Source organism: Ursus americanus, chromosome 4 (genome assembly GCF_024610735.1).
Source record: "Ursus americanus isolate L20-20 chromosome 4, mUrsAme1.1.p, whole genome shotgun sequence".
NCBI lineage: Eukaryota > Metazoa > Chordata > Mammalia > Carnivora > Ursidae > Ursus > Ursus americanus.
In genome coordinates, this window is record NC_142130.1 from 82,652,724 (window position 1) to 82,677,354 (window position 24,631).

A 24,631-nucleotide genomic window follows, 5' to 3' on the forward strand; every position below is an offset into this window, starting at 1 on the left:
TCATCATGCCCTGTTCAAAATGGCTCAAAGTTACTAAGTACATCTAACACTTGTTGAGAAGGCACTCTGTGCTGCTTGAACTTTTCCAGCATAGAATCTTTATCAGCTAACATTGTGGGATTTGTGTGGAAGCTTCACACTTGGGTTTTTTCCCCCTGGCATAGAAAGAGAGAGGGGAAGTGGCCTAAGGTGACCTCTGCCACATAACATTTATTGGAATACAGGTTTTATATTTTAGAAAAACATGTGATTTTGCATTTTAGTTCATAAGATGTTCATATTTATTTAATGAAGCAACAGTCTTTTCCTCCAAATGTGTCTAAACAAATAGAACTTTCCAGATGAATATTTTTAAGATTTTATTTGACAGAGAGGGAGAGATAGAGAGAGAGAGAAAGAGAGGGAGAATGAAAGAAAGCATTAGCAGGGGCAAGTACAGAGAGAGAAGGAGAAGCAGATTCCCCTTAGAGCAGGGAGCCTGACATGGGGCTGAGATCATGACCTGACCTGAAGGCAGATGCTTAACCAACTGAGCCACCAGGTGCCCCTAGGTGAATTTTTATTATAGCATCCGAGCGATTTTCACCTCATTAGGAGGGTAAGTTTCAGAGTTTGGATTTAAAATACAAGGCCATGTAGCAAACACGAAATTCACTTTGAGAAACCTGGCAGAGTACCTCAATTTTTCCTCTCATACCAGAATGGTGAGGCATTTAATTTTGTAAAGATTTCAATTACAAAAGCAAAACCATTTATTTGAAAATATTTTGGTATAGTTTTATGAATCTTTTGGCATGTAACTTGGCATAATATAGTGAATTTTATGCTCCCTAAATTTACTAATTTATCAGCGTAACTTAATTGCTGCCAAGGATACGTATGAGGAATTTTTATATGGCACCCAGAAAAGATTGCCATTCTGAGCATGAACAAATCTTTGTTCCACTTCAGCAAGAGCTAAAAGAAGATGTGAATTTTGCCAGACCTGCAAAAGTGAGTCAGGAATGGGTGGCTTGAGGGTCAACTGAGAGGCAGACTCTTTGGAGGAATGTTTTGTCTTCCATGAAGAAAGTCTGTCAGTTGGCTGGGAGAGGCATGCTCTCTCAAGGACAACAGGAGTCATGGTCAACGTGTAGAACATTTAAGCACCCACGGAAACTGGCAGCCGGTTCCAGTAGCTGGAACCAGGGCACAGTGAGAGAGACCCATGTGACTTCCCTTCAGGAGCTGGACAGGAATTAAAATGGAAGATCAATGTGAGGGATGTTTGGATGCTCTTCAGGAGAGACGTGACAGCCATACTAAGGGCTGGGAACAGCCAAAGAGGTGGTTATTTTCAAATGTGATCCCCCAATCATGATGCTAAGACATCTAATGTCAGTTTGGAATTTGCCCATATCTTTGAGCCCTGAAGTGGCAAGACACATATAAAGGCACAAGCTATTTTAAAAGGACACTCACATTAGAGAAAACACACCATGATACTAAAAGCTCAGGAACGGAAAAATCCAGAATCCAGGAAATTTAAAATATAATGTAGCTGACAATAATACAGATCAAGTCGGTGTTGTGAAAGGCTTCATCAGAATGTATCATGATGTCACCAGTCTCCTAGGACACCCACCTTTTCCAGTGAGAATTTGTTCATCAGTCACCCTTGGAGATGTTTAAAGTTACAGGTGTGGGTTGGAGACTAAGCATTTCCCCGACAAGCAGCCTCTAGCAAGATTAGCAGAGCTGGGATTTACACAAATTTGTTCCAGAGAATAGGACAACACATGACGAATATAAGAATTGTTGGAGAAAATGTTTCCGACCCCTAAACTAACTTGTTATATTATCAAGGTGTATCTCATGATGAGTTTTTGGGGAACAATACAGAGCAGAGTTAGTGAGGGGTGAGGTCCTTGGAGGAGGCGGGTGACAGAGTCAAGAAACCCGCAGAGAAAGGCAATTCAGAAATTTCTTTCTCGAGTCCATGTAGAAAAGAAGAGTGAAGAGGAATCAGAGAAGTTTTGAAGAGTTTTGAAGAAGGTCAACCAAGCTCAGGCAGTAACCCCTCCTGAGAAGAGACAACGCGGATACTAGATTTAAAGCGACAGTTCCCTGTCAGGGTTTCAAGTAGAGGCCCCACGGTCTCTCGCTCTAAGGAAGAATTAGTATTTGTATTTGGAAAAATTAATATTTGCATTTGTATTCATATTTTTATTTAGAGGTATTAGTATTTTGTAATTCGCAGACATGCAAAAGATTGAAAAGCAGTTTGTTGGCTTTCAGTAATCTTGCTCACGTTGCTGTCTTTCTTAGTCAATCTTTAGTTCTTGATTGATGTAAGTGGAAACCTCTCACCTCAAATCCTGAGGCAAGGAAGGAACAAAGACACTTGAGTAGTGGGTGCGCTTGTCAATGGCATTTGCAGTTACAGACAAAAATAAGAAAATTAAAGGTATTACCGGAGTCAGAGGGAAACAGAGTAATGCGCGGGTGTAATCCAATATTTTCCCATGTGAAGCAGACCTCAGAACTGTATCTTGCTTTTTGAAATCATCATTAAAAATCAAGATGTAAACTGCAAATGCTTTTGGAGAAAGTACCGATCTATTTTTTTTTTTAAGATTTTATTTATGTATTTGAGAGAGAGAGGGAGAACACAGAGGGAGAAGCAGACTCCCCACTGAGCAGAGATTCCTTAGGCAGGGCTTGATCTCAGGACCCTCGGATCATGACCGGAGCCCGAAGGCAGACGCTTAACTGACTGAGCCACCCAGGCGCCCAATAGTGATGTATTCTTAGTTGATATTAAATCACATCACAAATACAACATTCTTGCTAATGAATGCCCATCCCACAAAGGGACATCAGAAAGGAGTTTCTTTGGATTACATTAAGGAAATGAATTTCACAGGAAATTATGTCAAAGCCTAGTCTATAGGGTAAGAGTCTGAATTATATTGTTATCTCAGAATTAGCAAATAACTTGTCACCCTGTAATTTAAAGGCAAATGGGTGACATTTCATTAAATAAATTTCACCTCTGATATTCACAATATAGACTTAGAAAGTATCTTGCCTCCTTAAATTCACAAATGAATCTGATGTTAGAAATCTGAGATCATGTATGCGGGGTGAAAGACATGTTACTATAAAGGAAAACGTTGGTCCAACTTCTTATTCAGCTCAAGTATTACTGTACAATGAGGGCTGACTTATCACATTAACCTCAGGAAAGAAATTTGCTTGTTTTTCTAAACTTTGGTCTGAAAATTAAACAGAATTTCAAACTCTTGTCTCTTGACCCCAAACTGACCAATGAACAAGGGGACACAGCACCACATCCTAAAAAAAAAGTCACAAGAAACTCTGTAATGTGTTTACTTAAGAAAGCACTGCTCAGCTGAAGCATCTGTTTCTTAATGAGGTCATGTTTTTATTTTACCTAATTTTCCAGCTGGGATTATTGAGGTGTAGGAAGGTCTTGCCAAGGGTTGAAGAGTGAGCCAATAGCTCACATGGGATGAGAATCCAGAATCCTGGAGAAGAGAACCGGGAGCTCCAATAATTGGATCATACATGTCTATTCAAATGCAAATCCTTACGTAGAAGTGACAAAATTCTTAAACTCCCATTTCAAAACATTAAACATAAATGGTAAATGTTGCCTCAATGATATAATTTGGAAGGAAGAAAACTTAATTTTTTCACCTTACAGCTAGCTGTGTCCATCTCCTTTTGAAGCAAATTCAGGATTATCTCCTGGCAAATGAACACTAACAAACCATTATAGGATAGCAGCAAAATCTCGGGCTTTAGAGCCAGGTGAATTGGGTTCAAATCTTACCCTCGCGGTATACTAGTTGTTGACCTCAGATAGGTTTAGAAACTCTTAAAAACACTTACGTCTCTGTGTGTCAGTTTTTCCCTCTCTTGGGTGTCTCATCGAGAGTACTGACCCCATAGCATTCCGTGAGGACTGAATGACATGAAAGATGCAAAGTGCTTAGAAAATCTGCTTGACAAATATCAAAGGCCCAGGGATTGTGAGCTAACTTTACTGTTCTCACTGATTTCCTGGCTTTGTTATACTTTTACTTACGGGTACTCTAATCTCAAGTAGCTTTGATAAATTTTGATGTTACTAGACACTCTCGATTTGGAAGAGAAGGGGAAATTGACTACTCATTAGAGGAAAAAAAAATCATGTATTATGTTTGCATTTCCTTTTTATGCGACCTTCAACTTGGATTTCCACACGTGTGGCAGACAATCTCTAGGCCTCCCCAAGAGGAATGGAAATTGGGATAGGATTTAAAAAATACAGAACTGACGCTAAACACGAAATCTCTCTGTGCTGCTAGACATATTAGTATAGACCCATTCCCAACTTTCATCTGGGGGCCAAGAAAGACACAGTGTGGCATTGCTCCAGACTAGACAGAAAAAGTAAGGCTCAGTCCATGTTGATTAAAGCTATAGGTTTGGGAGTAAATACCAAATTTAATCCTAGTTTCCTTTCACTTCACATCTCACGGTCAGTCATGACATCTGACTGGGCATTGGCTTCGGTCTACGGTGTTTCTAGGGCCTCTGCAGCTTTTCAAAACCCAGCCTTGTTTAATCTAATCATCCCCGCGAGCACAGTCACACACGAATCAGCACCACCAGAGAACTCGTTCTAACCACAGCAAAACGCGGGCAGCCACGCTGTTGCCTCTCAGCCACTTTCTTAGCTTCCAGCTGAATATTTGGCTTCAACTTAAAAAAAAAAAAGATTTTACGTATTTATTTTAGAGCGAGAGAAAACATCAGTGAAAGAGTCAGTGGGGGAGAATGTTAAGGGGGGAAGAGGCAGAGGAGAGGGACAAGCAGAGTCCCCACTGAGTGGGGAGCCCAATGCAGGGCTCAATCCCAGAACCCCGAGATCACGATCTGAGCCAAAGTCAGATGCTCAACTGACTGAGCCACCCAGGCACCCTTGGCTTTGACTTTCTAAGTTGCCTGACTTTAGCTTAGGAAGCATTTTGGAGTCTTTCATGGTGGAGAGATTCACTTAGCACATTTCATAATTAATGACTATAAAGCCAAGCTTCAGCAAGTTTGCAAATTATGGATTTCATCAGTCTAAATAAAATCAGATTGTTCCCCCTAGCATATTAGAAGCTGGCCCAACATCAATAAAATTATTATTTTGAAGAACCATGTGGGCAGCAGGTGAAATCTTTATTATTACAAGCCCATAATAAAAGTTTGACAAGTTAAAAATATAAACTCGAAATGTAAACTTACATTCATTTGAATACTTTCTACAGTTCACACTTGGATTGTAAAAGGGCCATAACCACATTCTCGCCTCCACTCAAGGCACAGGGATGGGGACTGTGTTCTTGATGGTTTAAAACAACTTTTTAAAATGTCCTAATGATTTAGTGAATGTTTACATATTCATAAGAGCAAGGGGGGAGACAAATTATTACTGCCTGTGTTGAGTCTGTACTTATCAAAATCTATTTTCTAGAAGCCTGTATTGGCATCAGTCGATGACATACCTCCAGAGTCTAGCTCTTTTTTTATTTTTTTATTTTTTATTTTTTTAAAAGATCTTATTTATTTATTTGACAGAGAGAGAGAGCACAAGCAGGGGGAGCAGCAGAGGGAGAGCGAGAAGCAGCGCCTCTGCTCGCAGGGAGCTCCACGCTGGGCTAGGTCCCAGGACCCTGGGATCGTGACCTGAGGCGAAGGCAGACGCTTAACTGACTGAGCCACCCAGGTGCCCTATCTTTTTTTAGAAACAATTAGCAGGAAAAGAGAAGTGTTCACATTAACATGTGGTCCAGGAAGAAAGTCACTTTTCAGAACCGTTCATTGAAACCCTCCTGATTTTTACATGATGGATAGAAAAGGTGTAAGATGGTCACTTCAGATTTGCCGTTATTTATCTTACATGCTCATTTTCAAGTTAGGACATTTTTCAGATAGAGAGGGTAAAACACCAAGGGGAAATTTTGATTCAAAGACACCGACTTTGTATTTTAAACCACTATAGGTTGAAAGAAGCAGCAGCGGGCATTGCATGAGAGACTTAAAGTCCATTGATGAAAGCCTTATTCTTAAATATATCTTCTTACTCCGTATAGGACTCCGTATAGGAGAAATAAAGTAGAAAAATTATGGGAACATCCTGGAAACTCTCTCCATGGCTTACATTTTGAGCACAGTCTATATTTACGCTGTGTACATGAAGCAGATTGCACATTTGGGAATGGGCTTAAGCAGATTCAAAGCACACGGGCAAAACCGAGGTCACTTCGTCACCATCCGTGGCCTGTATGTGTAACCTCCCAATCTGGAAAGTGGTAAGTGTCTAATAAAACGGAAGGGAGGAAATTACATAAGAATGGGGTGGAATTAGAATCCAGAGCATGGTTAGCTCAGACCCATGGTTTCATGCAACAATCTAAAAATAAAGCCAGCGGCATTACCAAAGATCACACCGGCTGCAGAGGCAAGACTGTAATCATAGACAGACGATTAGGAAATATTTTGTGAGGTTATCGTCTCTAATTTCTTTAAGGTTCGTACTTTATAACACATGCTCACAATATTTAGGCAAAAAGTGAAATTAAAGAATAATAAAGCAATTAGAAAATAAAGCGAATGAAAGCCAGATCCCCTTATGAAAGGGAAATTAAGTCCATATCCCCCTATCCCCAGATCTTAAATTTCTCCGATTCGGTTATATGTAATGCAGAAAGACAAATTAAGCAGACAGTGTTTGACTGAAGAATGGATCATAGAGAATTCTAAAGAAGGAATGAGCTGACCCAACCAAGACATTAAAAGGGAACCCAGGGCATAGTCATGGATCAAAGATTCAGGTTTGATTTTTCACATAGAAGCCTACATCTCTTCTGCATCATTCCCTTGTAAAACTGTGTCCAATCCTGCACTGTTAAGAAAAGTTCTTAACGTACATATATAGTTTTAATGAAACAGTTGTTCTCATCAGCACCTGTCTTCCTACCTCTCAGAGTGCCAGGTCGGCCGGTGTCAACCCTTGGTTTGGGAATTCAGGAGGGCCAGGAAAGGGGATGCTGGAAGGTTCTTCATTTCAGCCCAGTTGCTTTGAGAGTCAGTGCAGCCCCAGAGAAGTTGCATTTACTGCCACAGAGGTACTCCTCCAGAGAAACCTCCCCCCTCCCCAGTGCTATCCATGTGGGCGAGCGGATCACTGAAGGATTGAAGGAAGAAAAAGCCTTTTCCTCAAGAAATCTGTAATCCCTTCCTGAGAAGATCAGGATTTAGCGCTCGTCATCTTATGGATGGACGAGGCCAGTTGCTCACCCAATCCTAAATGAACCAGCCTCTGCCTACCCAGGGATTTAGAACCTTTCTTTTGGAACTTCCATCACTCCGAATAATGGTGATTAATTACTGGTGTACTTTTGAAATCATCTCTGCTCAATTACAATCCTCTCGAGGATTTGGGCTAATTCTTCTTAGCTTCCACTGCACATTCTGAATGTTGCCTTGGGCAGCTCTTGTGTTTCTCCCACTTACTCACTCGTGCACCGACATAGGCAAGAAATACTGACTGAGGACCTATATGCAGCTGTATTATCATCAGTTTGGTAGGTATGGGTGAGAGAGAGGGGAGAGCATATTCCCAGGCCAGAAGCTCAGATGGCATATGTTTTTTAAAAAGCTTTTCGGATATTCCAGGTCTTCTGGAGCAGCATACCAGGGAGTCACACCTCATTATTAGCCCACCTTATAGACAAGAGATAGATACCGGGTGTCTGAATCTCTTGCATGAGACAAAACAGAGACCATCGAGGCAGAGATGGGACTCCATCTTGAAGCTAAAGAAGTCTAATTAATAACATGTAAATTATTATCGGTGATGTTGTTGGATGGTTATTCATGTTAAGGCTTTATGGGTGTGTGAGTGTGTGTGTGTGTGTGTGTGTGTGTTTCCTTAGATGGTAAGAAGAGTGTCAGTTAAGAAAATTAAGGTCATGATTAATACTTAGGAATTGAAATTTAACTACTGATTTCTCTTTCACTCCTGCAATATATTGCCTTACACAATTACATCTTTGCTTTGAAGTTATTTTAACTTTCCAAAGAAAACATAGCAGCTAGAAATCTACCCCTTGTGAAATGTTCTCTGCCTACTACCAGGAATGTGAAAAAGAAGCTTTACTTCCTGTTTAAAAATTACGGTTTTAGGTTAAAAACTAAATCTGTTTAATACAAATACAGCAAAAAAGGTATCAAACCATACTTTGCTCCCAAAAGGATGATGCTGAAAGGTGAAACATACATTTGAAATGAAATGAACTCGTTAACTAAAAAGCAAAAACAGAAGTGTATGTGGGTGTAAGTAACAGCTGGTATTTATAACCTACCCAGTTTGGTCCCTGAAATAACCCCATGAAATCGGCACCATTATTCCTGTATTTCAGATATGAAAACAAGCTTTGAGAGTTTAAATAATAAGACCAATAATAAGACGAGTAGAAATACCCTAGCAAGAATTGAGCCCAGATGTGTCTGATTCTAATGTCTCATTCTAAGTACTAAAGTACTCATATACATAGGAGCCTGGGTCATTGCCTGGGAAACACATTTCCTAACTGGTGGGATAATTTTCAACAATGAACTCAGTCCTAAATTTCTCATTTTAAGATTTAGATGTGTTTCTTATGACACACAAATCGTGTGACATTTGAAGACAAACCCTGCTGACTGCTGGTCTGGGTTTCACTGTCTTTGCTATTAGAAAGGAGATAGGACTGTTTCCCATAAGCTATTGTTTACCTTTGACAGGAGCTCTGATCACTCACAATGGAATAAACATGACAAATTTCTGTGCAAACTGATTAGCCCGGGATGAGTCAGTAGGGCCTCGAGTAACTTTTAAGAGGGATATCCCTACATTCCATAATCAACTGCGACAAATTCCATCTAAGAGTCATTGCTAGATGCTTAAAAAGACAGGAGCAGTAGCGAATTTCTTTTAAACTCTTAAATGACACCATCAAAAAGGAAACATCTACTGTGTGCCTGACTTTGCCTTCCTCCTCCCTAACTAGTTAACCCTAAAAGTGCAAATATAAACAAATACAATCCCCAATGGTCCATCTGAACCTGGAGAAATCTGGAATTAATTGCCAAGTATTTTGGTTCCTGTTGCAGCTGTTACGAGTGTTTGATTTGGCGAGGGGAGGGAAAAGGCGCTGCATACCAATTTCGTGAGCCACGGTGAATGCTGCATGGAGGCCATCATCTTCAATCACAGCACAGCTGCGCTCCGGAGAACATATGGTCCCAACGTCTGCCATTCCCAGGGTGTCACATGAATGATGCCCACATAAATCCTGCCCGGGAGAAAGAAAGAAATCATTAAAATCAATTTCCATCCAGAAGGAGCCACCTTGTAGAGCCACTTGCTCACTCAAAAAGGCAAGAGTGGGATATGTTTATGGTATCACCTGTTCAGCTCTGGAAATGTTCCAAAGACAAAGGAAGGGCATCGGCTCTTCTACGCTTCTCTGGGCCCCAGAGGCACAGAAGGATGATGGGACTCAATTACATTTAAAAAGATGTTCTAGGATTGTGGTTTGTCCCTTAACAACAGCCGCCGCAGTTTCCCGAGGCTCTGCTGCTTATATGCAGGCACGTTTGTCTGGGATCGCTTTCACAGAGTGAAGCTTCCTAAAGCCCTAATATTCTGGCTTAAATTCATGCTAAATTTATCAGAAGCCTGGCCTAGTAATTTATTTTCCAACACGGGCAAACTGCAATCACCTATTTGTGGCAAACTATCAGTGTATCAGTAATTTGAACTGGAAACTAAATTGTAATCCAAAAGCACAATACCTCGAAAGATCTCCTAATTTCTAAACAGAGCTGTAATTTCATAGGCTGTGTCTTCAAAAATGCATGCCCTCTTACTCATAGGATTTCATGTAGATTGAAGATGTAGATTTCATGTAGATTTCTCAATCTGATCAATCCGCAAAAAATATATGTAATATATTGTGTTTATATAAATGAGTGTATGCATTTTTTTCTGGTGAGAGGTTGTAGAGCTCTTAAGAGATTCTCAAAGAAAAACATGGTCACACCCCCTTAACATGATCATTGAAAGTGATCGATTTGGATGAAAGAGACATCGCAAGACAATTTTAGGTTATGAAACATAAAGAGAAAATATAAACCAAAATTTTTTACGTGATAGATTTGTAACGATCAGCTTTCCTTTCTATGCTATTTGAGCATTAAAAGACATTAGAACTTCTTGTGCTTGACTACTGTTTTCAATGAAAATTAATTAACATCGTGTACATTTACATCCAAAAAAACAAGATAGTAATCTAGTCAGCCATAAATGAATAATCATAGAAGGAAAGGATTTTTAAAAAAACATCAATTATTATGAAAGATGACTATTTACCAGTTGAAATAGTAAGTGTCATGTCTCTTATAGCTACCATCTTTGTATCCCCAACTACCACAATGTCTGGCTTATGCTACAAACTCAACGAACGTTTGCTTAATTGAGGTGAATTGTGACATACCTTAATATGTTACAATGTAGACCTCACACACCTTAATATGTTATATGCTAGCAAGATCTCAACAGATTCCCAGAAGTCAGTGTAAGATGTTATTACTATGTAACCAATGTCACCTACTAAATGTCAACACACTCTTCTAACTCTTCCCTATGTTGCTGCATACAAATCCAACCAAGGTAAAGAATATCTAAAAGATATACCCTGTGATCTTTTCTCTAGTACATTTTCAGGTCCTTATTGTGTTCCATATATTATGAGATCCCAGCTGTGATGAATTACATTGCTGCCACCATGTTATTATAGCTTCAGACAGTGGAAATCTTGGCCAAGTAGCCTTGGTGAATCAAGTCACCAAACCAGCAATAGCTTCCCCAAGTTTCCTGTGTACCCTCATATGTCATCCCGTGGGATCTCAAATTACAGCTGTTGAGAACAAATTAGTAGTTTTTAAAATTGAAATTGGAACACACTTTTGCATAATAATCAGTCTTTGAGATAATAATAGAGTACAATACATTTTTAATCCAATTTTTCTCCAATCATTTCAGTAACTTTAAGATGAAAGACTCAGTTGTCATTGCTAGACACTACAGGTTATTTCCGCATACATTTTTTTAAACCAAGATATATGTTTATTTTCACAATTTGGGGTTCGTTATCGTCAAATAATGAAATGCAAGAATTGTTTCCCCTTCTTACTCCATATGTCATTGAGAAGCTCAGATGAAGAGCCGCAGCTAATGGAAATGGCCCTCCTGTTCTGAATAGAGTTTAAACTGGATTCTTAGCATCTCACTGTTTGCTGGTAGCAATTGCTCATTAGAGGCTATCAACTCTCCTTGTTATCCTTGAATTGCATTAAATGCATTTGGCCCTTTGCCATAGAAATGTGGGCATGTGATGAAATTATGAACAGAAGCAGTTGTTATTTTTTTAACCACACTGATTAAACCCCTTGACGACATGGCCATACTCTATATATTTTTGTAAGTATAATTATGTAAACTGGCAACCTCTCAATTTCATTCACACAATTTCAAACCTTGACAGCCTCGTTACAGTTTCATCCTCAAGATTTGCAATGAATGTATTTCTCTGGTCTCCGATGTTCATTCCAATGTATTAAAACTCAACCTGTACATCCAATTATTAAGAATACAGCACATCACTCTCATGTCTATCTACTGGTGGAGATTTATAACAACATTTACAGTTACAAACCTTATTTGAAGTTTGTACGATTTTTTTTTTTTTAATTCGGAACAGGAGTGACGATACTAAAGCAGCAATAGCATCTATCTATCTATCTATCTATCTATCTATCTATCTATCTATCATCCAACCTTCCATCCATCCATCCATCCATCCATCCATCCATCCATCCATCTTATGGACTGGAGGCAGGGGATACTGGAAAAATGTGAAACACAAACACTGTCTACATAAAAGGTAATTAAATTACAAGTGCTGACAAGAGTTTTTCTGCTTGGTCAGTATATATCTGAAGGTAAGTTACATCTTTGTTATGTTAAAGATGGTTCTTTTCATGCAAGATCAATATCTTATCACTATGGTGTAGATAGCAATGCAAAGGAAGATTTAGTAAAATGGAAGGGTTTCAGAAGTATGCAGAGACTTAACAGGTGGTCTTGTGGTGTTGGCCAGGATATATGATTGAACATTTTATGTAACTCAAAAGTAGAGCTGAGATGGTCAGCAAGACCAATGAAGACTTGACAAGGATATCATTGACATGGTGACCATTCACCAGACGTGGCCATTTAGAGGATTATGAATATATCAATATCTGTGATTCATCATGGAATTTAGAAGGTCTAATAGCACCCAGATCTATTCCTTTGGATGGAATAGGGGGCAGGGATCCAGCAAAGTACGCTACTTCGGGAGGCAGATGCCCAGAGGATAGTACAACTTAGCAAATCTCAGTGATCAGTGCTGGGTGGAGAAAATGAACCAAGCAGACATGAGAATGCACAAAGTGGAATGAGTAATAAGAGCTGTAGGATTTCTAGTCTTGACTGGGAAGTTGGTCTTTCAAGCAGCATAAACACGCTGAGGGAAGGAGCCAAAAGAAACAAGGTGAGAAGAGCAGATGTCATCACAATTGCAGCAGTGGCAGCCAAATTAACCAAGAATACCTTGTACAATGGAATCTGGAGTTAAATAACAGCAACTTCTGTTTCTATAGATATTACCATCTCATAAGGGCAAGCATGGAGCTCAAGAGAAGGACATAGAAGAGGGCTTAACGAGCCTTAGATGTCTGTCTCTCTCCCTAATTCCTATGAAGAGGGGTTAGTGATAGAAGAATTAATCTGGCATGGTACATATTTTAGTCATATGCATTATACAAACATACAGGGGTGCCTGCGTGGCTCAACTGGTTAGGCACCTGCCTTCAGCTCAGGTCATGATACCGGCAGGATGGAGCCCCACATGGGACTCCCTGTTCAGTGGGGAGTCTGCTTCTCCCTTTGTCCTTCACCCGGTTTGTGCTTTCTCTTTCTCTCAAATAAATAAAATCTTTAAAAAAATTGGGATTGCATAAAAGCATTAAAAAACCCAAAAAACATACACGTATACACCATAATTCATATTTATCCTATGCATCCAATTCTTGAGGTGTCATCTGCCTTTCTGGCTACCTATACAGTAATTCCCAATCATAGAGGTCTTGCTTTAGTCTCAAGAGAAACTACATTAATCGGGTCTATTAGTCTGACTATTATAATGACCCATGTTATACAATCTCTATCCATGCTTCTGGATACAACCAGGTAATATCAAACATACAGAGCCCAGCTGGATTAGGGACCAAGGGATCCAGAGTCACCTATTCTCAACACAATTACTGTGAGCCCACAATCTGCTGACACTGTGCTAAGTGCTGACACTGTAATAAGTAAATAAATCTGATCTTGACCTTAAGAAACATCACGGTCTAGTGAGCAGAACAGAGATGCCAACAGGGAAGCAGATTATGACATACTATTATGAACAGATTTTTGAGGGAATGAAGAAGAGGAACTGACGAGCTCTCCTTGAGCGAATCAATAGAAGTGTCTCAAAGGAGGTAACTAGATACTGAGGGATGAATAGAAGTCTGACAGTCTTAGAGGAAGGGTATCCTAACTAGGAAAGACTTGTCAATACATCAGGGGGTAGTAAAGGGTAGGCTCTCTTTGGGGGAATGACAGGAAGTTTGTCACGACTGGAGAATATAGGATTTGTTGGGTGGATGGCAATCAGGGGAAACTGGAAAGACAGTCTGGACCCAGAGTTCCAAGATGGGACGTTTTGTCTGTAAACATGAAGTAAGAAGAAGGGGAAAGGGGAGGCAGCGTGTTAGGGAGTGCGGGGAGGAGATGCTTGGAAAAGTTATTTTGGAGAACAGAAATGGAAGCCAGTTAGACACAATGAATACAAAGTAGATCACTTTTTAATTCTAACGTTATTAGTAAGAGTCATTACGTAAATTGTTTATATGCTTTGAGACAAAGTTCCCTCGTCATTAACATAAGGAATTTGGATCAGGTGATCTCTACATCTTTCCAGTTCCACCTGTGTTGGTATTAAATGAAAGCACTCTAATTTACAGGTGGAGATATGAAAACTCAGGGGCAATAGGTGTCCAAAGTTGCAAACTTGAGACTGGTGAAGTCAAAATGCAAACCTATATCTAAACATCCCAGTTCCTGAACCACCTTTACCTGGGTACTGGTGAATCATCACACATGTTTTTCTTGACATTACTGTTATCTTTTATGTTTATAATCTGTGCCTGGTCAAGTAAATTCCTTTCCTGCAACAAATATTACGGCATGGTTTTTATCTCTATGATGTGTTTGGTGAAACTCAATAATTTAGAAGCGTACTAAATTTACAAAATGTGCTGAGAAAGATACTCCAAAAAAGAAGAAAAATGAAGTGCCGAATAAGAAACCTGGACATCTTTTATTTGCACTTCTCTCTCTCTCTCCTGCCACATCTAATTGGCCACTGTAAGTCACTGATTCCATCTACCAAATGTCTCCGGTAACTGTCTAGTCCTTCTCATGTCTTTCCATTATTCCTTCCTGCTTGCACCATCATCTGAGGCTTCTAAGTGGTCCCTTTGTCTCCTGGAACTCCCCTGCCAGTGTGCTGCAGTCAGTTACCTTCTAGACCCCAGATCTGATTAGCCTGCATCATGCATTCAAACTTGTACAATGCAACCCGGGCTTCCTGTAGACCTCCACTGCACTGTTTCGTCCCCTCTTGGTCATTATATCCTGCATATCTTATCAACATTTCGGTGTCAAACCTTAGCCCAAATGTTCCTTCTGCTGGAAAGGCTTAATGAATTCACATCCACCTCATTTTAAAATTTCTTGATTTGGTTCCTGCTTCTCAATTTCCAATGTTAATGCTTTAATTTTGACCATCTTGGATTTCCTCCTGAAGGTTACTGAAATAGCCTGCAAAGCCTTCCCCTAGGTTGAGTTCAACTACTCATGTCGGAAGGCTCATTCTGGAACATACTTCTGGTCACTGCTGTTTTCTTTCCATAGATGCCCATTGGATTTAATTTACAATTTAAACTCTTAAGCGTGGTGCTTTGGGCTGACTTGAGTCTCCCCCACCAAAACTCGAATTCATATGCGAAGACTTATCCCCAACGTGACTGCATTTGGAGACAGGGACTTTAAGAACCTAAGTAAGGTTAAATGAGATTATTAAGGGTGGGGCCTGATCCAATAGGATTAGTGTCTTTAAAAGAAGAGAACTTGAGATCTTTCTCTCAGGACACAGAATTTCTTCTATAATCTAGCTGTTATCATCTTCTCTAGACTCTACTCTGTCACCATTCTGCCCTCATGTTGTCTATCATATCACTTCTAACCCCCTACATTTTACATGTTGCCTCTGGGCCATTGCACAGGATAGCTGGACACATCTGCAAGCCTATCTCCTCCTTATGGGTCTGGCTAACTCCTAGACCTTCTTCCAAATTGAACTCAGATGGGTTAGGCAACCTTCTAACCTATTTCCATGATATCTAATGACCACATGGATCATAAAAATCATCATGCTATATAACAATTATCCATTCCCTTGCCTGCTCCCTGGAACAGATTCTTACGAAAGGGGTCACATTTCAAATTTCTGAATCCCTCTCTGCTTATTATTCTGTCTGAATAAATTAGTTATAATATTTTGTTTAGAGAGCACTAGACAAGAGTACATTCTCTCTCTGCCATTGGGCAGTTATTACTCTTAGAAGACTATCTCTTTTCATGAATGTCCTTACGATGATAGTATGGGTGCAGGTTATAGAAAGGATTAACTGTAAAATGGTGTATGATTATGGATAGTACCTACGAAATGCTCAATAAAAGCTTGCTGAATGCAAATAAAATCTATCTGTACTTCGAGGGCTAATTCAATTGTACATCTGTAGTGAAGCCTATATAAAGACCTATAGGCAGAATTGATTATTCCTCCGCTCTCTTTTCACAGACTCTGTTTATAAATCTGTCAACTTTACCCGAGTTTTCCTAACATGAGAGAGATTCCTGTGTGCATCTGCTTCCTTTCCCCTGGTGATAAGCCCAGGTGGACAGGGAGCAGGTGTATCCCGCCGTGCTGCCTTCAGCTGCACAAGAGTGCCGCACACATAAGAGGCACTCCTAGCTGTGCACCAAAAGTGAGAGAGAGAGAGACAATAATGACATGTCCTGTGTGTTGTGGTACATTGTCTCTAACGGACATTAGATTTTTCAGAATATTCTTCACTTTATTGATTTATTTACATTTGAACTGAGATATAATTGACTTATTATATTAGCGTTAGGTACAACAACATGATGATTTGATCTATGTCTATGTCATGAAATGATCACCACAATAGCTCTATTTAACGTCCATTGCTATGCATAGTTACAATTTTTTTTTCGTGTGATGAGAATCTTTAAGATCTATTCTCTTAGCAACTTGCAATTCACATGTGTTTTTAAGATGTCAACCAGAGCTGCTTGATTTGCTCCCATTCTTCCCATTTCTGAGTTATTTAGATTTTTATTGATTGGGATTCATCTATAGGTTAGGAATCCTGGCTAGGAGTTCACTTCAGACTTTAAATGGGATTTGAACTCAAACAGGCAATTGGATTAATCAATCCAGTCAGCAAGCAAATAAGAAGTGGTACCTCCTTCTTTCTCCTAGCTTCTGGTCTCCCCCTTCAGGGCTCCCTATTGTCACAACGTAAGAAGGGGCTGGCTGGTAGAGGAGAAATGCTCTCTGTGGGGTCCTGCCCCAGCACTGCAAGGCAGAACATAAAGCGAGGTGTTAGCTGAGAGACAATTGTCTATTAACTGTCACAGTCATAGTTAATGAAAGTGAATGGACCTTGTGTATTACATAGTCTGTAGCTGGTTCATTTTCAACCCAACGCTTTTGATCTATGTGAGGTTTGGGATGACGGGACCTTAAACAACCTCTGATTTTGTCATCCACCAGGTAGGGCTTTTGTTTCTAAAGAAGAATGCGTGATCTCCAAAGTGGGTTTAGGAGTTTGTCTTTAAAGAATCTATTTTAAAATAAAAGAGGAAACCAGGGACGAGGTAAGGATTCTGGAAAGCAAAATTAAATCCTGAGGAGATCAGATTTCCACTGTTTGATGGCAGAAGTAGTGTGAATTCCAGCATGAGTGCTATTCCAGAATGAAAACGGCTCCTATGCCAGAAAATTGGCTGGTGCTAAGTTTCTCTAATTAGAGTGCCGGGGTTCAGTGAAGTGTGTTAGTTTGATAAAAGAATTACTAGCAATATTCTGCTGACTCCCAGACACAACGTTCAAGGTGGCCTGGACCTGTAAACAGGGGTGGAAAACATATCCTCACACATTTGCTTCATGCCCGAAAAACAAGCAATTTAAGAGAAGACATCTGGACCCAAAATTTGAACAGTGCTCAGAGCCCATCAAAACATGGATTTGATGGCTTGGCGTCTGGCTGCTAAGCAACGTCCTTCTTACATTCAAAACAGAGTTGTAAAAGTAGGATCCTGGTGCCAACTCAGGGTATTTCTCATTGAAAAAAAAATAGTCATGAACATTTTTCTTAGGTCTTAAGGTATCTGATTTCTATGGTAGAAGAGCTCAGATTATTTCTGCTCTAGTCCTCTCATTTTCCACCTTCTGGAGTATTAGATGGAGCTTAACTTTACATTTTGAAGTACTCTTAATGAATGCCGCATAAGGGTCTTGTAATATTTTTCTCAGCCCCCTAATTAACAGCATTCTTTTAAAGTAAGTACATATAGTCACAATACACATGCTTTTTCAAATATTTGGTTCCCCTCAAGTTAGATGTATATACCAGAGGGCCAACCACAAGCTAAATGAGATTTACTTTACCAAAAGTATGCTTCTGCTTGGCAGGGAGGCCAGGGAGGGCCCATGTAAAATATTTTCCATGTGCAGACTAGTTTGGAAAATGTATGTTATTATAATACCTATTAACATTAAGATAGACCGTTAATTTCTTTCTCCCTTGCTTTTATCTACTTGAAATGTACTGATATGTGTCAGAGCTTAGAAAATAGGAATTGCTAACTACCCAAATAAAACACAAATCCAGAAAAAGCAACAGACAGATCATTCAGAACCACCGACTAGTTTTCCTTTTTTTCTGGGAAGCAGTTAGGAAAATGATGGGGCAGGAGGTAGGGAGGAATGGGGTCTTCCATTAATTTTTGTGTGTCTTAAAAGTTGCAGAATGTGCATTTGTGTTAAAAAATGAAACTGAATATTAAAATGACCTACTCTTTGGAATACTGTGCCTACAAAAGTATTTTTTCCTCTGTCTTTAGAGAACTTCCTTCCACAAACCCTCTCAAGCCTTCTTCTTGGCAGCTTCTTGGGATGAAGCAAGAAATCCAGACGTGGAAAATTGCTTACCAAAAAAAAAAAAAAAAAAAAAGACTTGGAAACCAAATAAGAAAGGGCTAGTTTTACAGGAGAACTTCACCTCATATGGAAGGCTACAAAACAAATGTTCTTTCGTGTCAAAGATTTTTGCAGTGCAGAGAAATTAAAGGATGGCTTTTAGATCACTTAATGAGAAGGCAGATTTTCCATTGTGCGTTGCATTGTGGGCTGCCAGGTTCTTCCTAAACTGTTGCCCTCTGGCACCTTTGTTTACATGTGGTTTACATTTACGTCCACCCCATGGACCACAAGTGTTTCTCCATTCCAAATTTATCGACACTTTCCCTTAATACCAGGGGTGCCTCAGTAAAAGCAGAGAATAGGTAGTGGAGCTGTGTGATTCTGAAGCTTTCTGCCAGCCATCAGTGCATTTCCTAACCTAGCTCTGCTTGCCCCATTTCATACCATGCTTTTGCAGGATATTTCAAAATTTCGAATCCTTCAGCTACCCTGGGTGGATCCCAAACACTTAAAGAATGAGCTTTAAAAGGCAGCTCTTACCAGGCATCTGAGAGGCATGACTTAAAGCTGCTAATCATAGGAGCGTCATGCAGGAGGCTCAGAGCTCTGAGCAAGCCAAGTCTCCCAACCAGCCCAGACTCTGTGTCTGAAAGTCACACTTAACGTGGTGATGGAATGACTGAGCAAATAGATACTTTGCTCTTCCCAGAACCTCTAGGCCTATTAAGATCAGTTTCTTTCCCTTCCTGTAACCATCTTCCTTAAAAGAGGGAAATCCTGGGCAAACATTCCTTCCTCATGCCTTGACTCTTTGCCCAGATCTTTCCACACTTGGGCTTCAGAAACATATTCATCCAAACCCCAAACATGCAAGCTGGATGTGACCCTTCGCTGGCAGCTCCGGAGGGAGAGGCAGTGCTCCTGTTGCGCTGGAAGACTAGGCAGGGGGGTTGCTAAGGAACCTGGCAGGACAGGGTTGCTCTAGCCTCTGTGCCTCCCTGCCCTCCGGAATTCCTTCCTTCCTGGAAACCGAAATTCCACCAGGTGGACAAGTAAGAACTCCTTTAAAAAGCCAGATTGGAAGAAAGAATCTTCCCTTTGGAAAGTCTACCCTCAACTTATGCCCCAGAAGTGGTTCTAGGAAGAAGGTATGGCCCTTTACAAAGGAAGGGTGTGGATAAAAGGGACTACAATGGATGAACCAACAAGACCCTTCCCATGAGGTTGGGCAAAGTTGTATATTGAGGTTCACTGGCAAGTAGAAGGTCTCCTCCACCAAAAACAAGAAAGAAAGGAAGAAAGAGAGAAAGAAAGACCCCCCCTTCCCTATTCCAAAGATAAACTTGCTTTCCCCCCCTCTTCCCATTTAGCTATGTACATTTCCCCAGGCATTCTAGTTCCTTCTTATCCTATTTATGCACCTAGGACACCATGTCTCAGACCAGAGACATCCTGCCTGATGGATGGATTGTCAATGCAGGTCTAGTCATTTAAGGCAGGAATTACTGCTGGGGAGACCCTGGCTACAGGAGCAGAGCTGAAGGCTGGCTGGGTTTCCTTCAAGGCACAGTTAAGGACATCCATAGTGGCGGGAGGTCTGTGGGAGAAGCAGGGCCGTCACCTACCTCCTTCCACGGGCGCTGGGAGCACGCACGCAGGTTGGACCTACCTCTCTCGTAAACAGGATGGCCGCGTCGTAGTGCTCCTCATGGTCATCCCCCAGCTGGTTGTGCTGGTGCTGCCACTTGCAAAAGTTCTTGAGCGTGGTGGCCGCGTTCTTGCTCACCTCCAGGCTCTTGTCCTTGTCACCCAGCACCACCACCTTCACCACGGCCAGGCGGATGTGGTTCTCGATGCTGGCATGGCTGTACAGCCTGTTAGCGATGGAGGCCAGGGTCAGCAGGTAATGCTGCAGGCCCCGGCCGTACATGCGCGCCATGGACGCGTCAGCCACCAGGAGAAGCTCGACCTGGCGGGCCCTGGAGATGGAGCGGCGCCGCCGCCGCCACCACGTCTGGGGTCCCTGGCCCCCGTCGGAGGAGGGAGCCGACTGGTCCAGGAACTGCGGGGCCAGCGCCCAGCGTCGGTCTGGGCTGCTGTGCGCCGGGGGGCGCTCGCGAGGCCCTGGCAGAGATGCGGGAGTCTCGCAGCTAGTGCGCGGCGGCAAGGCCTCAAAGCTGAAACCCTCGCGGGTATAGATGTGCAGGATCCGCGACGACCCATCCCCGTACACTCGCCCGGCCTCTGCCTCGGCCCAGGGCCCGCGCAACAGCGGCTTCAGGGTGTAGCGCGCGTGCTTAACGGCGAAGAAGCCGTCGAGACCACCGCAGAGGTCAAAGACAGCCAGGGAGCGGGGGCTGCCGTCCACTGTACCGCGGTAGAAGCAATGGTCCCGGTGGCGGCGGGTCGCGCTCGGCCCGCTTCCTGCAGGCACAAAGCCAGCGGCGCCCACCGAACCATCTCGCTCCAGGTCCAGGAGGAACCTCCGGCCGCCCGCGTAGACGAGGTAGCCCACCTTGCCGCCGCCGGAGTAGATCTGGTCGATGTTCTGCACCAGCCCGCTGCTCCTGCTCTGCGGCGCCAGGGGGTGCGGGTGGCCCGGAGGCTCGGTCCGCTCCTGCGCCTCCTCCCCCTGCCGCCGGCGGGGCTGGGCGGCCGCTGCAGCAGCCCAAGGCTGCCCGACTTTATCCTGGGCAGGTGCCGCGGCGGGGCCGACCGCGACCGGGGGCAGGCGGAGAGCGCACAGCAGCAGGGACGCCCACCCGAGCAGCATAGTGCGCTGCCCGCAGGGAGGGGCTGCGCGACGGGGACTTTATGGGTATTTGTTATTCGCTATGGAAGTTACCGGGGCGAGAGGTGGGGGCACACACACACTTGCTTGCAAGGTTGAGTCAAGTGTCGGAAGGAGGGGGACCCGGCTGCAGCGCCAGCCTGTCCCAGCCTCAGTGCCAGCGTGCGAACTTTTCTTTGTTGGTTTGGAAAATGTTTGGATTCGTGCTCCGGAAAAAGGGGGAAAAATCAAGAAGAGAAAAGCCGGGTTGTGGAGGTTCCTCAAATACGAGGAAAGGGGGGAAAAAAACCCCAATCCCCAAAACAACCAAATCCAACCCCAAGTGCAGCACTACCGCCGCACGAAGAAAAGTAAGGATGGTGCCGCGCACCAGGCGGGCAACTGGTGCGCGCTGCCTCCCTCCCCCTTGCTGCTCTGGACCCGCCGGCGGCGGGGGTTCCAAGCTCCGAAGCCCAGGTCCTTTCTTATTTTGTGGGGTTCCTTGACTCTACTAGAACCAGGAGGAAGGGAAAAAAGAGAGAGAAAAAGCCATAAAAATTAAAACAAAAAATGCAAGGGGCGGCCTGCGGGGAGCCAGTGAAGCGGGGCGTCCGTGTCCCTTCGGATGCAGTGTCTTCCTGCCCGCCGTCATCCCCAGTCGGCCGCTGCGAGCGCGGAGAGCAGCGCGAGCGCTGTGAAGATGCGAGGAGGTGGAACAATGAATTTATAGCGGCATGCCATCCTGCAATGGCAATTTCAACAATTCGTCACTGCAAGCTGCCTCTTAAAGGGAGAGCTTCCCCCACCCCTCCCACCCTTCCCGGTCCGCGCCTAATCAGATGGGGGAGGGCGGGCGAGGGGGGTGATCGAGGAAAGGGAGACCGAGAAGAACCCGGCGAGGTGGAAGGAGGGACGAGGGAGGGAGCAAGGGCGAGGGGGGGAAAAGTATTGGGGTAAGAAAAACAGATTTCCTTGGCCTCATTTAAAGCCACAGTGGCTCGGGGTTTGTCTGATATTTCACAACCAATCGGGGTTGGCTAACCCCGGCTTACCTCATCTCCTGAAAGGGGTGTTTTGGTGTGTTTTTAGAGTTACTGAGACATTTCAAGTCTCTCCCTGCCTCCTTCTCTCCTGCTTTTCTTTCCCTGGGTAGGAAGTTCCTGCCGCAAGTTTTTCCTCTTCGCACGTCAGTGCGCTCGGGTCTCGAAGACCTTGCAACTCCATCCAACAGCTGAGGGCTTTGGGCTTCCCGTGCGCCCCCTCGCCCCGCGCTCTTCTCGCCTCCTTCCAGCCGCCCGGGTACCGGCTTTCCTCCCTCCTCATTCCCCGGCCTCTTCGCGCTGGGACGCTCGTCGGGTTCGGGCTCCGGGTGACTAACTTCTCCCCGCCACCAGCAGAGGGGCCGGGCAGCCGGAGAGCCGCAGGCGCTTCCTGGCGCGTCGCTGCGCCCTGAGTGCTGCGGTGCCCCCAGCGCCGCCCGCCGCCTGGGAACTCCGCTCCTTTGTGTGCGAGCCCAGGGCTCCCCCTTTCTCCGTGAGCCTTTCATCGATGCCCGCAATCTGTCCCTTAGTCCTGGGTGACTGGAACTTCCTTCGCTTTGCTTTAAGAAGGCAGGGCGAGAAAGAGTTAACTGTGGCAGAAAATTGAGCTTTTTTTTCCATAAAATTTAAAAAATTAGTGCCCACACTTTCTCTTCTTCTTCCTGCTTAAATGAGAATTAGATACCCAAATTTGTATTTATCTGACCTAAAACCACTGGTCTTTCCAGGCCTTGACCTACTATCATTCTCAGAAATTCCTGTTAGGAGAAAAAAAAGAAGATTGGGGCAGAGGGGGCTGCCAGTAGGTGCTTATTAGAAGGTGAGTGGCATTGTCACTGCAACTAGGTTTCTTCTTTGTTTCCTCTAATTATCAACTCCAACAGAGGAGGAAAATCCCAGGACTTTCTAGCCACTTACCTGGTGATGGTTAGAAGATCTGCTGGAAGGACAGGAGCACCTCCCGCCCTCCTTCATTCTTTAGGCTAATTAGTGAATACATCAGTAAAAGTGAATCCAGAATGATTAGCACAGTTCTGTCTTTCTTACCTTTAATTTACAAAGATGCGGAAGACAGAGCATCAGAGGGCCCTGGGGTGACTGGAGGTTCTCAGAGTGGTGGTGAACCCCAGGTGGGAATCTCAGAATTGTCCAGCAAGGAAGCCCATTGGCCAGTGTCTAGAGAACCCTCTTGAGTCAGTCACCTGGGAGGCAGAGGGAAGCACATCCTGAGAATTAGTTCACTTGTATAATTGAAATGATTATTGGAGACCGGGGACCACCCAGCAACCCCTAGTGGATTCTGAACTACCTCCAGACTTGGCAAGAAGTTGCTGTTGCTTAAGGCCATCATCCCCTTCTTATTCCGCAATCCCTCAGTCTCCAAGAGGTCAGTTGCCCAAAGCCAGTTCAACTAGGTGAACTGCGAGGAACCAGAGATGTTCAGGATCAGGATTTAAAGGAGAACCTAGATTCCAGTAGTTTCTCTGTCCTTCCAATAGCCTTAAAGTCCTGTGGTCCTTATGTCTATGGAGAGCAAACTTTTATTATTATTATTATTATTATTATTATTATTATTATTTTATCAATTTCACTGAAAAGTAGTCCAATACTTGGCACTAAGCATCTTCTCTAAAGCAACTTTTGATTTAGTAATTTTAACCATGTCATCATTGTTAATCTCAAAGGATCATTTTGAGAGCTAAGCATTTTGGATGACAGTGGCTTAAACTTACTAATTATATTTTTTTGCATTCACAGATAGGCGATGTCTTCTTTAACACTTATGGGAATTCCAGATGAATGTTCTTCTTAGTGTAAGTTTTTCTCCTTTTTCAAAAACACTGTATTTCTCAGTGAATCATGCCTCTGAATTTTATGCCTTTATATTTAATTACGTAATGACGTTTGTACTCAGATTATTCAAATGTTTAGAAATATGTTGGAGGACAGGACGGAAGCAGATAGAGCTCCAAACATAAGTATCAAATACGAAATATTTATTAGAACCACATATCCACAAAGAAAGGCACTAATACAGCTTATAAATACAATGAATAAATTCTTACATATTCACAAAATTTCTACTTGGGTATGATTTTTATTTTTCTGTGAAAGTAACTTGGATACTTTGGGAAGTTCATTTGGTAACACTTTACAAATATTACCCTAGTGGATTCGGATGAAGTGCTATGTTCCAGAACAATGAATGTCTTGTCAGTCCAAGGAAGTAATTTGCACTGGCGGAGAGTCTTCCAAGTTTTTATTTTCGTTTTACAGTAGAAAGCTAAAAT

General features: G+C 42.7%; 1 protein-coding gene and 1 pseudogene across 1 annotated transcript in view; one reads left to right on the forward strand and one right to left on the reverse strand.

Annotated features, from left to right (window-relative positions):
• ADAMTS5 (ADAM metallopeptidase with thrombospondin type 1 motif 5) overlaps window positions 1–21,314 on the reverse strand; it is a 46,118-nt gene extending 24,804 nt beyond the window's left edge. The window contains exons 1-2 of the mRNA XM_045785478.2: window positions 20,200–21,314; window positions 9,245–9,377 (exon numbers count right to left, since the gene is read on the reverse strand). Of these exons, the coding sequence (XP_045641434.2) occupies window positions 9,245–9,377; window positions 20,200–21,303 (1,237 nt within the window). The 5' untranslated portion in view covers window positions 21,304–21,314. The remainder of the gene's footprint in view (window positions 1–9,244; window positions 9,378–20,199) is intronic.
• A 30-nt stretch (window positions 21,315–21,344) lies between these two features.
• LOC148110279 (uncharacterized) lies at window positions 21,345–22,257 on the forward strand (annotated as a pseudogene).
• Window positions 22,258–24,631: the final 2,374 nt, after the last annotated feature.